This window comes from Nesoenas mayeri (assembly GCF_963082525.1).
Source record: "Nesoenas mayeri genome assembly, chromosome: 2".
Lineage (NCBI taxonomy): Eukaryota > Metazoa > Chordata > Aves > Columbiformes > Columbidae > Nesoenas > Nesoenas mayeri.
In genome coordinates, this window is record NC_137543.1 from 21,465,311 (window position 1) to 21,481,555 (window position 16,245).

At 38.5% G+C, this 16,245-nt stretch overlaps 1 protein-coding gene across 2 annotated transcripts in view; it reads right to left on the bottom strand.

Annotated features, from left to right (window-relative positions):
• ZFPM2 (zinc finger protein, FOG family member 2) overlaps positions 1-16,245 on the bottom strand; it is a gene marked incomplete at both ends in the record, with an annotated part of 310,316 nt that overhangs the window by 154,587 nt on the left and 139,484 nt on the right. For both annotated transcript variants that reach the window (XM_080339349.1, XM_080339348.1), the window contains one exon: positions 2,130-2,248. In XM_080339349.1, coding sequence (XP_080195475.1) covers positions 2,130-2,248 — 119 coding nt within the window. The remainder of the gene's footprint in view (positions 1-2,129; positions 2,249-16,245) is intronic.

A 16,245-nucleotide genomic window follows, 5' to 3' on the forward strand; every position in this document is an offset into this window, starting at 1 on the left:
TCCAGTTTAGTGAGAAAAAAAAGTCCTTCTGAAGATTTTTATCCCACATCTCTCTGACCTAAGTTGAGGAAGTTGTTCCATCCCATTATAATTACCAACCTAAAAAGTCAGCTCTGCTCATGCTTAATTACAAATTCATTAAAACCACAATGTCTTAGCTAGATGTTTTTGTTACAGCTAAAGAGGTATTTGCTCAAATTTACAAAGTAATAACAGATCTTAATATATGCCTGTCTTACTAAAGAAACAAGCTCCTGCTACAGGGATTGTGGTTGCTCTACATCTCCTTCAGAAAACAAAAATGAAACAATATGATCAACTGCTGAGACATTGCAAATTCATCCTAAGAATATCTGATAACTTTTGCAGTGAAGGTTCTATCAACATTATCTCTTATACTCTATCTTCAAGTCTTATATACCTGAGGAAGCAGAGCAAGTAGACAGGGCAACAAAGCTAGCATCTTTTTGCAAGTATTGGGTGGACTGACTTTGAGCTACATCACAAATAGGGTTTCTATTGCATGAAAGTTGACCAAAGTGGTAATAGTGGAATCTTAGAAAATGAGTTGTTGCAAATGACATTTTATGAAAAACATTTTGAGAATGCTGACCAGACCATGAATCAAACAGATGAAGAAATAAAAATGAAGTTAAATAGATGGAGAAAATTGAGAGAGGTATTAAAATTGTCCAGTTTCCCCTTTCCAACAATAAGATGCTTTTAGTGTTCAATACTTTTGTAAACACATCCTTTATTCAGGTGCCTGGATGGGAAATCTGATCTGTGTTGGGAATACTGAACTCTAGGAAACTCAGGCAAAGTTTCCCTGCCTCCTTCTCTAACACCTTGTTAGCACTTTTTGATTAATAAATTATGCTAAAGTGTCTATGAAATATCAAGATCTTAAATACTTACTATACACTCACAACAGCATAACACTTCACTACAATTTTAACATGGATATCTACAGAAAGTAACATGCATACTATCCAGCAGTCTTTAGAAACAGAACTCCAGCATACAGACATAGGTTCTTCAGGGAGGAGTTAGAGACTTTCAGTCTCCCCTTTTCCCTCATGTCCACATAAACGCCCCTCTCACACTCCCCCAGATGGTACTTTAGCAACTAAGTGCTCCCCATCTGCTCCAGGTCCTCCAAGGGCAGGACAATACCCCCAACACTGGGAAGCTCAGCTTCTCCATTCACAGCAGAGCAGTATCTACCCCAATGCATGTAACATTACATTTCTATGAAACAGTTCTACAGGTCTTTATGCTAATACATTCATGCTAATACAAGTCTGAAATAGCAAACAGTGACCCAGCTGAACATAATGGTTTTGCAGCAGCATCCCACAGGGCTCAGCATGTTCCAAGATTGTCTAAAACCCTTCTTCAAGAGATGTTTGTTGTGTTATTTTTAATGCAGAGTCACCTTTTCAGATATTCTCAGAAAATTAATCTGAACTATATACAAATAATACTGAAGCTCAGACTTAAAACTAATACAAACAAAAATGAAAAAAAGACCTAGAGAGGACAAGATTTTCAGCACACTGAACTGTTATCAACAAAATATTACTTATAAACAATATGGCCCACATACTTCCTGCAATCAGAAGAAAACACAAGGCTAATTAAGAATATATTATAAGTGCCTTTTGATATATTTCAAAATAATTTTAATCTAACGGAAGATCGTGCTACATTCAGTAACATTAACGCAAATTTAATGAATTTTATCATAAAATAATGTAGCTATTTATTTTCTATATCATCTATTAGTATAAATTAAATACTGTGCAGTTAATGCTATAAGAAATTTTAAAAGCCACCAAAAAATCAGATATTACTACCGAAATGCAACAGCTTGGTTAGGCAAACAAGGAGGTGACATTTCCGTTCCTCTGTAAAATAACAAGTTTAATACTATTAACCTGTGCTCCAAATAACTTTCTGTGGACAGTTGCCACAGATGAACCAATTGGAAAAGAGCCAAACGCCACTGTCCGTGGAAGCTCACAATGCCTGTTTTCAAAACGCTCCGGCTGAGCAGTAATTCAGGCTATTCCCTGCAGAACGACACACAATATCACGAAGCGAAGCGCCTCGGAGCATCTACATACCAAGGTGTTATTATTCAGATCCATCTTCCCAGCAAAAGGCCCCCATGTTGTTCCAACCGGAAGCTGCTGCCGGCTCTGGATCTTGCGCTCCCCGTCCTTCTGGACCAGCTCCAGCTCCCCTGCAAACAAAGCAAACACGCCGCGTTGAGAGCACTTTCACTTGAGCCTTGGCAACAACCACCTCTGCCTCTGTGTCGGCTTTGTACGCACAATGTTCTGAGGACCCATACAACGAGAAGTAATTATGCTTGTCTGAAAAACAACTGATCTTGTCATGCTGCAAAAAAAAAAACCCAACAAACCAACTTTTTCCCTTATAATTATATTCTAGTGTGGTTTAGAAAGTCCTGTTCCTTTCTTGCATCTTTTCACACACATTGGAGTTTGAAGGCATTTTTATTCAGAAGAGTAGTTTCAGAGAAGTTCTTAAGACATGCCGAGGAGGGGGAGATGATAGCTGAAAGGAGAGAATGCAGTAGCATCCACACACCATGCATTAACTCCCTTGAAGAATTTTGCTGTCACAAGTGCACATTCTGAAGCATAGATCTACTAAAATTTTAGACATATCATATAGCGATATAAATCCACAATAACTCTACTCATTTTGAAGGAATTACTAAGAACATTTACCACAATTAAAAAAGGGAGTTTGAACCAAGTGAGGTTTTACAGGCAGTAACATTTCAGAATTAGACCCAAAATTATTTACACTATTAGCTTAAGGTTTTAACACCAAATATGTGAAGGCAACGGAGAGAGTATAATTTTGTTTTAGTGTGTACTAATTCTTCATTTTTTCAAAAGTAAATTTTATTTTTGAAAGTAAGGACTTCACAATTCACACTTAAAAGGTCACTTTAACTTTTCTGAGTTTTTCCAATGAACAGAGAAGAAACAATACACAATTGATCATTACTGTAGAAGGAAAAATAAAATTCATCAACAACCTTTCTCCCCAACATTTTTTTCACTTCATTTTGGGATGAAAAATATAGTCTGGACATCTCTTCTTTGAAAGCTATCTCTTCAATAAGCTTATTTTTCTATGAATAAACATTTCAGTTAAAAATACAGCAAAAGCTGTGTTTATGTGCACAATATCTAACATTCTTTTCTAAAACAATTCAAATAAACTATGGTTTTAAACTTTGAGAAGGATAAAATATAATAAGGAATGAGGGCTGATACGTTCTTTTCCTGTCAAACATTTAACTGAATGCTTACATGCTGTTGGATTTCTAAGCTTTGTCCTTCCTGCAGGTAGATGGAAAATCTGTTATTGTTCTCAGGAACAGCAGAGCTCACCCCAACCTCGCTGTGGCCGGGATTTTTCCTGACCTGTTTTCCCTGCCTGTGAAAGCCCCTTTGTCCCTTTCTGCACCAGCCAGGTGCAACAGTAGCTCTTGCCTTTTCCAGCACCACGTCCCTTCTCAACAACGCTACCCCCAATCAGGACAGTGCTTTTCCACAAACAGGATAAAGTCCAACTGTGCAAGAAGTCAACCCATCTCAGATTTAGAACTGCAAGTTGTTGTGAAACGAACCTTGGGCTGGAGGAAATGAGTAATTCCTCCTGGCTTGCAGGGAGTCTCCACAGACTTCCCCAGGCTGACCATTCCCATGGATGCCTGGATTTATGGTACAGCCAGGCTGCAGGGGTTGTCCTTGTCCACAGGGGTTAATCTCAACCATTTTCCAAAGAGAAGACTTGGCTCCAGCTTCCATTTTCAAGCACAGAGATCTAAATTTCACCTCTGAGTGTTGCAGATTACAAAACCACCCTACGTAAAATTGTGCATCAGATCCTTCCTGCAAACTGGAACAAATCTAGGAAATAGAGCTGTATCAGTTTACAAAAGCTACTATGTATGCGGGCGAGTCCTCATCGTGACAGTGCTATGACATTTCTAAAGGCAATATGTGAGCAGGAAAGCTTACAGATTAATTATATCTAATTTATACATGTTGTATCTATGCATCCAAACAGAAAAAGAAAAAACAACAACAAAACACAAAACAAAACTGAAATAGATGTATTTTTTCCCTCTCACAGTCGCATTGTTACAAAATGTGTTAACTTTAAAAAATGTCTTTATATGTTAATTATGGAAGAGAGAAATCTTTCTGGTGTTGCAAGGTAACACGCTGATCACTTAGGCATACTGCAGCATTTTCTCTCTACATAGAGATGAAAACTGTAGCATTTGCTTGGTTTTATACAGTAAAAAACAGCCATGTCTATGGACATGTCACATTTAACTGATATCAGAGGAATCATGAGAATCTTTGAAAACCCTTTTAAAAAATAATTCAGCCTCCCTTTCTGCCACTGACATTTTTCATTTGAAAAGGGTTCAGACACAGTCAAACAGTGACTCCTTATCTGTACCTGTGGATTTACAAGCAGGCCTGTCTTTTAATGGATTAAGAACGACAAACTTAGGGCAGATCATCCAGCGATATCCAAAACCTACCTAAGTTTTAAGGTACACATTATTACACCTTATATTCTAAATTAAATTAATAACATGAATCTTATACCTTGTAAGTAGTTCAGGTTTGAGGCAAACATAAAAACAAGCAATTATTTTCCAGAACTGTATTTTTTGCCTCCAGTCTATAATTAAGTTAATATGGATTCTTTCTCTCTTTCGTTCTCTTTTGTTACAGTCCCAAGCTGTGCATTTCAATACGTATGAATACACTGAAATGTGCTGTGGATGGGGTAACATGATGCTGAATTGTACTGAAGCTGCTGTAATCTCCCCCCCACTCAGAACACCATGACAGAGTAGCAGATTGCACACAGCGTTACAAAACATTTTGCTGCATAACCTTCCTGTTTCCCCTGATCATAGTTCTCCAAAAAAGATAACATTTCTCTCTCGTCACCATGACCAGCAGCCATTTTACCACTATGGGTGAATGTTAGAGTTGGGAAGGATAATCTGCTCATACGTCTTTACAAACACAGATACTTTGGCCACGCTTGTGCAAGGTGCAGCACATTACAATTTGATTCTTGACAAAGATGGTTTTTTTTCACTGAAAATATTTGTTTAGGGGAAAAAACTAACACTAAGAGAGCTGTAAGTTTAGAACAAACAAAACCAAACAAAAAATCCAAAACAAAACAAAAAACCAAACCAAAACAAAACAAACCCCAACAACTAACCACTGCACATCAGGGTCTATAAGCATCTGCTGAGATCATTTTGTTTTCCTACCAGAGCCTGCATCTTTTGTGAAATCCCTGTATACGTTCCTTTGTCTGCCCCAAGCATGAAGGCCAGGGGCTGGTACAAGGGTTTTTAGAAGAAAGAGTACAAATGTCACTATTAAAAATCCTCACCCCAGAGTAAGGAGCCGGCAACCTTCCTGCTTTCATGTACAACATTTTGCTCCTCTGAAATTTCCTATTTGGTGAACAGTATTGAAACTGCGGCAATGGGCAGGCCCAGGCTCCTGCTGAGGAGAGCGGGGATGTCCTCTGCCCACGGCTGGCGTCCCACCAGAACACTGGCTTATGCAGGGCCATACCTGTGGGCCCGAGCAACTTGTGACCTCAAGAGACTTTGCTGGAACAAAAGAGAACCTCACCCCATGACTCTTAATGGAAAAAGTTTGAGAAATACTTCAGCAAGACAAGATTATCCCCTTCAGCCTCAGGAGAAGCTCAGATGTAAGTCAGAAGTGCTTCCTGCAGCTACTGTCCCCTGCACAACTGCTCAGCATCTTCACAGATTACATCAGGAAAAGGAAGAGGAGTGGAGATTTTATTGCCATATCACCACTTGCAGTGGGAAGTGTAAAGACGCAGCTGGTACTGACTCTTCATGGGTGGCTGTCCATGGAGATCCCAGCAAGCAGGGGGAAAAGGAAAGAAAGGATGAAAAACTGCTGCACTTTCCTTTAATCTGTGCGCCAGCCCAAAGGAAACAGAAAATTCTGTGAGAAGCACTGTTGTGAGTTTCTAGTGATCAGTAATCGCAACAGACCAGCTCAGTACTGAACACTGAACACAACGTTCCTTCATGTAACAGCAGATTATAATATATAGAATTCATACATGCTCCTGGGATGAGTTTTGTTAAATACTTCATCATTCCTATGGCAAAGTTAAGACGCAGTTGTATTTTGCTGTTTTCATCGTAGACACATCAACCATCTGACTGAAAAGCAAAAATTGTGACAGAAACAGCGCTCAGAAGCATAAGTAGAGAGAAGTGATGCCCTGCTTTTAGGTTTTGTGAGTTAGGTAAAAAAAATTACTTAAGAGACATTCCATTTACTGATATTTCCTGCCCTTTTCCTTGCTACAGAAGAATTTTTTTTTTTCAGCTTGTCCTTGAGGAACACACTTATTTCCAGCTTGCCGAGTAAGTTTATACAAAATATTTGAGACACATACTATGGGCTAATCAATTTTGGTAAAAGATAATGCTGTTAGTGCTGTGGGCTGTTTCTCTTATCTTGTTGATGTAGCATACTTTTAAAGTCTGTGATTACTCAAAGACTTATGATAGCTGCACTGTAAAAGAAGCCCCAAGTCATGACTCACTAGTACAATTACAAAACATCCCATGGCTTTTAAGATACTAGGCCACCTTGGTGGATACCAAACCAGAAGGAAATGACTCAATTTAGGATTCTTCTTTTACACGTGCATATACGTATTGTTTTAGGGATGCCAGACAGGGCTTGCATAAAACAGAAGGTAGAGAGGTCTGTTTAGCTTTGTCTTCTTTCACAGCAAAGTCAGAATAATTAAAAAAAACCCCTCCACAAAACACGTAGTCTACACAGGAATCCAACAACAGTTTTTGGCCTTTAACAGGATTTCACCACAGTTCCAACACCAGAAGAATTTAACTATAAACAGTATTTCTGAACAAAATAATACTGGCTTTCGCTCTGTTCTGGAATATGAAACAAAGGAGTGTATATCTGAAGGTGAATGATGAACAGTGTTTTGGGGGAGAAAAAGTGAACTACTTTGTTCAGAAATAACTATATCCAGATTTATAATGTTTAACATTTTTAAGCAGGTCACTGATAGCTTTAGCAGTAGTTTGTTGTTTTTCTTTGTGTGTTTGTTTTTTAATCAGGAATACCTTTCTGAGTGGAGTCATTTAAAAAGAATTAGTAAGGTCTTTCTCTGCTATAATTAGAGACTGGTTATTTGACACCATGGAGTTCTACCAATTTCTGCTGGCAAATGGCATCTTCTTTGCACATTTCCAGCGCACAGCCACCTGGCTCTCTAATGAATATTTTAGCATGGTAGAGAAATCATTGTGGTTTCAAATAAGGACTGCTCTGAAGTCAGAGTGAGCAAGTTAAAAACACTCTCAGAAGTTCTTAAGTTCAGAACCCAAGATACACCTTCTGTCCTGTATACACAGGAAGAATCTGCAATTAATATTTGACTGCTGATTACCTTCATTATAACAAACTAATATGTGTACATTTGCACACAGCAGTTCATTGATAGCAGAGAACTATCCCATTTCCACTTCTGTGATTCTTAACACAGTAGCTCCAATATTAAATGCTCATACGCTTGCTTGGCAGACATAAACTGCATTATTGAGATACCTCCTCTAAATTCTCTTCTCTCAATTTTCAAGTCTCTGAGACATAACACACACTAAACTACAGTTTTGAACATAAACTTGAAATACGACATTCTCTATTCAAGTACTCCAGTCAAACCCTGATAAATCAGGCTGGCCATGCAGTGATCTTATCCTTTCTGACTCTTTAATAAATCGAACCTTGTAAGTTCACGCTGTTGGAAGTTGTCACTAAATGAAATTGTGACCTTATCCGATGCGTGAACTTATCCTGCTGACAACTACATTTATTGTGCGGATAAGAAAGGGGGAAGAAAAAAAAGGACTTTTGATAATTGTGATCTTAGCCATATGCAACTCTAACAGATGAGATCTTTTTGAAGTTGCATTAATGATTTGCCTATGATGAGCCTCTACTCAGGGAAAAAATAAATGTTCTTCATAGGTAAGTGGTAGGGGAACTGGTAAGCGGCATGTAAAGTGCACAAAGAGGTACTGGCCAACAGCAGTGAATGAGAAGCTATTAGCCTAACATATAGCTTTGAATTAGCTTGTAATTGGACTGGAAACAATAACATAATGGAGGTGGCAAAACAGAAATATTCCCTTTCCACAGGACTCATTCAATAGCCCAAAACTCTAAAACAAGTAACTGAGAGTCTGAACACTAACCCCAAATGCACCATGCCGTATCACTTCATGATGAATGAATGAATACTGCATCCCCTACAGCATGGCCTGGACACTGGCCACTGCTGGTGTGGAAGAACATTGGGTAATGAGCAATTCGCACAGCTCTAATTTGAAGATGACCAACCATCTCATATTACCATGTTTATCTGGCAGGGATTTCATACTCTGCGTTATCTACTTCTCTCCACAACGAGTGGCACTGTACCCATTCTGCAGTGTGCTGGTTCTGGAGTGAGATCTCTGGGGATCAGGGTACAACCTCTTGCAAGTCTGCTGCAGGGTACAAGAACTGTAGTCATCTTACTAGAAAGACGCACATAGAGATGAGAAAGTTCACACTGGTGTCCAAACAGTAACGGACTAAACTACAATCAGTCTTCGAAAGAAATTTTATAATTTGCTTTGCAACAAAAATTGCATTCACAGGGGTCTGGCAAACAGGTTATTTAGGTTGTCCAGAAGCAAAGGCAAAATTTAATTTTGCTGCCCCAAAGATGAGAAAAAAGGGTCAGGCCACTGTTAGGATGTGAAGTATGGAAGGAGGAACAAACTCAGGGCTGAAAGCTGAGAAAATAGCTCTGTGAAATCACTCTGGAGGAGGAGTTGTTATTCTGCTACCACTGAGGGAGTGGAGGGTTTCTGAATGGAGCAGCCTTCTTCGTTTCTCTGAAGTTACTGCCACCCTCCAGCAACTCTTCCCTCTAACCCTGATCTTCCCTGGTCTCATCTCTCCTAAGGAGTAAAGTCAACCAGATCTTTTAGCACAACAGCCATGAAGGGAGTAGACACAAGCATAACCCACAGGTACTAACTGCTCTAAGCTATTGCTCTCCTTTGCCTGCGCTTTGAAGCAAGTCTAGGCAGCAAACACAATGCAGGAGAAGCTGCCACATGACGCTTCATTCCTAACTGAGCTGCCTAATGTTGCCCACCTTGCCAATGCTCCCAGAGGACAGCTCTGCACTTTAGGTAAAGATGAAAAATGAAAAGGCTTCTCCATTTTCTACAACAAAAATCTTACTGCAGCCCACCTTTTTTTAGGGCTCCAAAAGTCTGCTTCTGACTTTCTTTATCTCTCCTATCTGCTGCTAGTACTGCAAATGGCAGAGAGTGCAGGTCACATCCGTATCTGCAACAGTGCTGTCCTACCATGAACAATAAAGGGAAGGAAAGAATATTCTGAAGAGGATAGTGAAAGAGTAGGCAAAAAGATTTTCAGAAAAAAAATTTTAAAAAGACCATGGAAGGATAGGGGGGAAAAAAGAGGGGGAAGGGGGCTAAGACACAGGATGCTTAGGGAAAGAACCATTTGAAGACTCGAGTTGGGTCTCATCAGGAGACAAAGACACAGCCCAGAAAATAGGAACAGAAGATATTCAAGAAAAGAAGGGATGCAGAAACCTTGACAGAGTGAGAGAAGACTTACATATTTCCAAGCCTGAAACATGAGGACGGAAGTACATGCATTCACATATAGAAACAGAACGTAAACACTGTTATCCATTTTAGCCAAAGCATATGTGTCATTACAATGCCTAATCTATAAGCTAACCACCAATATAAAGTATACTTATTCTAATACCTCCTTGACCAGCTGAATTGTGGCTAAACTGCACACTTAGAGCACGCCTCTGCTGCACCCAGGGATGTGATTTCCCCTGACATCTGGTCAAACCCATTCTCTGCCTCCAAGCATCCAGATCATGTAGGCTACAAAACTTCACTGAGTTAAAGTTTAATTACTGGTTATTTAGTTTACACTAGGCTCTGGCCACCACCACATTGAGAGTACTCAGCCTGGTTGATATGACCTCAGGTACAGGTACATAAGCTGCTCCAGACACCCAACTGCAATGCAGAGCTAAATCCAGGCATGTGAAGGGGCACTATGTCTTGCAACATAAGCAGTTTTCAGAGACCATAATTTCAAAAGAAGTGTATGCATTGACACTCTGAAAATTCAAATTTGTGCTGAATTTCTAAAGTCTTCATTTGCTTTTATAAAATGAATGCAAAGGGGAAAAAAAATACATTCCTGTATCACCTTGCACTCATGCAATCTACAGAATTTAGTAGGAACACAAGATATCATCCCAGGTTAGAAAAGCACAGACCTACAGTGGTGAACGTATCTGCATCAATTTGAAATGACAATGCAACTTCTAAATTTTGGAGGGGTTGGGAGGGCGACTAATTAAATAATTTTTTAAAATCACATATATTGAATAACTACTAAAGATGTAGATCATGGACAATCACATAATAATTGTCCATATGGCATACCATCAAAATAATTTTTAAGGCTTAAGCTGAACTATTCCAAAAAGCCCTGTTTTTTATTGGAAGTCAGCAAGAAATTAACTCTACTGCTAGAGTTTGATTAACTTTTTAGTAGAACAGACTTATACAGCTGTATAGACTTTTCCTTAATTTGGACTGCTTCATTAAACTTACAGAAACATGCTCAAAGGAAAAAAGAGACAGATGCAGAAAGAAAAAGATATCTGCTCAAGATACACTAAGAAATCCTGAAGATTTGTTTGCTTGCTTCACAGTCAAGTTCCATATAATATGAAAAATACTCTATTCATATCAGTATCTAATCTACAGAGGTAAAATAACAGAGCCATCATGGCAAAATCCTGATCCTGCAATGAAATTAGAAGCAACTGTCTTTAGTTTTCAGTCCACTCACTACCAGAGCAGTTTACACCTCTGTTTTCAAAGTCTAAATCTCATACAAGAAGACAAAAAATATTATTTTTGTCTTTCTCAGTAATTTTCCATCTTCACTTTTGGATGCACAGTTCAAGAGGTTTGTCACTCCATGTATGTACTGAGATAAATCTAGAGCAGAAATACTTGCAAAAATACAAAAAAAAAAATAAAAAAATAAAATCCCCAAAGGCAAACAGTGTGGTTGAAGAGCTTCCTTGCAGTTTTCTGTGAGAGGAATACTGTAAACTTCTTTCTCACATGGACACTCCATACTGGCAAAAATGATTCCCAATTATATTATAACACTGTGCAGACCCAGTGGGCTGAGTAGGTACTTTATCCCAGCTACACGTAGCTTGCACAGCTTTGCTCTCTCTCTCTCCATCACAAATACACACGATACAGAAATGCCAGACTTGGCAAGAGCAGGCTGATGATATTACTGAAGAGGGTTTTTTGATAAGATCATCATCTGTTTCTGGACTCTTGGGTTTGCTCCCTTCCTCAGCAGAGGAGCAGTCGCCCCTGATAAATGTCCCTTTGTGTGCAGATTCTCCCCTGATATATGCGAAGACATTTCAGTCCTCAGTCTATTTTTTTATTGCTTCCTATACCTCAAATACAGTTAGAGGTATATGGAGCATTGTATGTAAAGCAATTGAGAGTGGACACAACTGAAAATACAGTATATGTAACTCAGACTGAAGCCTTTTCTAAGACAGATGCTGTTCTGCAGGGAGAAAATTAAACATTTCACCATCACCTACATCAGTCTTTCCCTAGGACTTTCTGGTACCCTTTTAGCTGAAAGATACTAACATTTTCTTTTTTTTACAGTATTATTTGCATAAATATATGATATTTAAATAAGATCATTAGTACATGGCAATGTTTGTACATTTAACCAATATTGTTGGATTTCTTTTTTACTTGGAAAAGTGAAAAATATCTAGGTAGCCTGTGCCATTCGTAAATGCGGAAAGCTACTGAAGTTAACTTAATTTGAAGACTGCTGTATTAACACTGATGTCATGAAATGTATTAAATGAACAAAAACGTCCTAGAAAGTATTCTTTTTAACTCTAAAAGCAAGAGCAGTGAGATCATCTGTGACTGTATCTGTGGTGTCTTCTCAGTTTACAGTACTTATGCTTAGAGATAGAAGGATCTATTTTCATCTCTCATTTGTGTAACGGCAGATGAAGTTATTTGCGTTCTATCAGATATGCATACTCAGAGCTATGAAACCACTGCTTAGAAGCCGATTTCTAGCTCAGTCTGTGAGCCAAAATCCCCAAATGCCTTACAAAAGAAGCAGACGCTTTAATATGATTTCCCTATTTCCTTTCAATGTTCACAACAAATTTCTGAAAGAAGGAGAGTACCAAGAAAAAAATAAAACAAAAATCTCAACAAAGACTCAAACTTGTCAGCATTTGCTGTGACCATCCAAAAGATCTAGTTATTGTTGAGATTAGGAAGGTGAGAGGAGGACTGGGACAAAGGGAGATTGAATGCCATGCTCCACTGCATGCATGCAATATATAGTTCCATCCATTATAATTATAACTTATATGAAAAGTAACATTATTATAAATAGAGATAAATGTAGTATAACTATAATGTACAATATCAAGATTCAAATTAATCATTTCTTTGCACTCGCTGCGGATGCCCATGCATAACAGACACATGGCTCTGCACTGCTCCAGCACTCATGAGTTATATGCTTATCTACATCTTCTGTGATCAAGTACCAGCAATGACCAACACAGCTTTTTAACACTGCTGCCAGACAAGGATGGACCGCTGGTTTTGGACACGGACCAGAGTACCCTCACCTGCTCCTTCAGTGCCTCAGCCTGGACTATCACCCTGCTTTCCCATGCAGCTGTATCTCAGCACTGACGAGACTTTGAAGCTGATGTAGAAACTGATGCCCATTTATAAGGCAGACTTGTAACCCTGAGTGAAAGAAACCCTTGAACAGAGATTGAGCACAAGTCCTGTGCACTACTTTAATCCTACTCTGAGGCTTACAGAAGACTTAAGTAGAATATAGGTCTTGCAGCAGCCTTCTGTACAGGAATGATCTTGACCTTCATATAAGTCCCAAAGGCACCATGTGAGTAAAGCATATCCCAAATTATTTTGCCTTACCACCTTCTCCTTAATGAGCACAGGCTTTGAACACAAGGAATGGCTACGACTGCCTTGCAAGGCCAGTTCTGCAACAGGAGCTTGTAGATGGTCATTCTGACCTCCTGAGATTGACTCTTCACAGCCTAGACTTTACTGCTGTAAACAGTGACTGACAACAAGTCCACATCTTCTATAACCTTAATGGAAATTTCAACCTAAATAAAAAGCTCAGGGTCTCAGAGCAAGTCAGTGCTGGAAACAGGAGCTCTAACTTTCTCAAACAGCTGCAATCACTGCTTCTGAAAACTTCACACAATACATACAAGACATGTTTCTTTTTGAGAAGTTGGGAAGTATTTCTGGCAAGCTATAGACATTAAATAGGCAGTATCAACAGACATTAAAAAAATTTTAACTCAGAAGATATCTGGGCTACAGAATTCTTTTGTCTTTGAAGCATTAATACTACCTTTATACTATGATGCTTAAAAGATGCTAATGTCAATTTAGAACAGCTTGTTATCCTGCAATGATGATGTACTATAAAAACATAAGCAGCATAGCCTGTTATTAAGTATACAGAGTTAAAACAGTTAAGTACATAGGAAATGATAATATTGGAAAGGCTGCATGTTGACATCATCATTCGCCTGCTAATAAAATCAGCAGTTTACAAAACTAAATACAACAGCATAAAAGCTCCCCTAAAATATCTGCTCCTTCTCTTCCTCCCCAAGAAAAAAATCACATGCATCAATGCAAAGAGAAAATTTCTGGTCTAGCTATGACTATTATTTTGAAGTAAATACATACTTGTCAAGTAAACAATTTCTTTCTGATAGGCACAGACAATTTGCTGTTCAAGGAGTCTTTGAAAAGGGCAGTTTTATTCTACCAGGTTTCTCCCCGTATGTTTTCATCTCAGTTAACAAAGTACATTAGCAAGATACATAATGCATTAACTTAAACCAATAAAAAAATTCTAGACAAACAAATCTTGCTTTTACATATCCAGTGATGTAGTTAGTGATGTCAAAATCAACTCTTCCAACATTAGGGAAAGCTTGAACCTACATGCAGCCCTCCCAAGCCTGTGACCACTCTTCTGCAGATTGCAAGACCACAGCATAAAAGCTGACTTTCTGTCCCGTCTCCTGTCCTCTGGACACTGCTGCCTCATCCAGTTCATCTACCACCCCTCTCTATTCCCTTCTGTGGCCTCACTGTTCTCCCTTAATGGCAAGTGTTGGGTCATACTCAAGTTCCCAGTAAGTGCCTCCAACAATGTCCAGAGACAAACATCAGAAAAACAAGAGAAGAAAGGCACATTTGCTTTCCTTCACACATCTGGTTTCTAACTTTCTGTCTTCCCCTATTGATCACAGACCATCTGCCAGGCAAGCCTAATCTGCCCCTTCAAACTCCCAAAAGGTGTTTCCTACCCTCATCAGACACAATTCAGAAGCTCACAGTCTTTCCACTGACATCTATATCTTGTCTCAGTCATCAGATACAATCCTAAGTCTAAACTTTTCTATTCTCTTGACTGTACTCATCACAGTACAACACTCCAAAAAGATTAATTTATTCTACTAAAAAGCTTTTTACAACTCAGTATGGACATCCCCAACATACTGGGCAGACTTAACAATAGTTGTGTTAGTAGCATCTTTCTCACCAAATATGCTTATTATCTCTTCTCCTTGCACCTCTGTCAACTGTACAATTTACACCGATGATACAAAGGATCTTGTTTTCCAGTCCACAAAGAATCTCCTCAATGACCTCCTGCTAACTTTGCACCACCTGGAGTCAGGAGAGATGCTGACTGAATGATTTCTACAACAGCGTAAGTATCCAGGTGTGAAAGTAGATGTCCATGAGGAGGATGTCACAGCATGCCAAAGCTAAGTGATGAAGAAGTAAAAGCCAGAGAGGAGTTCTCATCTGGAAAAGCCCAAAGTTTTTATTGCAAGTAGAAGCTTAATAAAAGGTAGGAAAATCTTTAGTTTTTGCTTTTAATCAGCTGCCCTTGTTCAAATAAATGCACATTTCTCTCTTTTTTTTTTTTTTTCTTTTTTTTCAGATATATATCAGCTTTGAAGTTTCTACTCAAACACCATGAAGATATTCCTAAATGATTTCCACATAGTGCCAGCAAGCCTTGTGGCACTGCCCCTGAATCAGGCTGCGGCCTCCAAGAAGGCAGGGACCATATTTCACCTGTTCCTAAAAGTACCAAGAATACTGTCTAGATAAAATAAATAATAATAAAATTGAAATAAGCTAGGGATGCCTCCTAAGGGAAGGATTAAATTAAGGATTAAATTAAGACTGAATTGTGAACAAGAAAAATCAAGCGTTCTCTGGATGAAATCAGAGGAGATTTGTGGGATGTGATGGTGCGGATTTGTGTATCAGTGGATTTGATGCTGTAATTCACTCTTATAACGCTGAAACTAGAAAGCATGTAGATTAAGAGCAATATGGTCTTTCAAATTATGGTAGAAGCATGAAGGTCATAATGGAATAAAAGGAAATTCCATGTTTGTAAACTTAGAATTAATAAAGTGAATAAAGAAGAAAGTATTGCTAATGCTTGGAGAAAAATCTCATACTCTACGGAAGTTTTGTATTTTTTCACATTTCTTGTAAACAAGTATTAATACAAGTACTCTAAATCAATATGATAATTTCACAGAAAAAAATAAGTCTCATCTATGGCTGGGTTGTACCATTAGCACCTTAACCTACACATATGTGAAAATATATGTATAAATAAACATGCGCAGCTTACAAATTCTTCCACTGTGCCAAATATGTATATGGCCATAAAATGTTTAAGTATTTTCTGTATGCTTATGCTATCTTCTTTTGGCAACCAACAAAAAATAATGGAAATTGATTTCTACAATGAGAGACATATTCAAAAGGCAGTGTCAAAGAAAACTCCTACAAACAGGTAACTCAAACCTTTGCCAGCT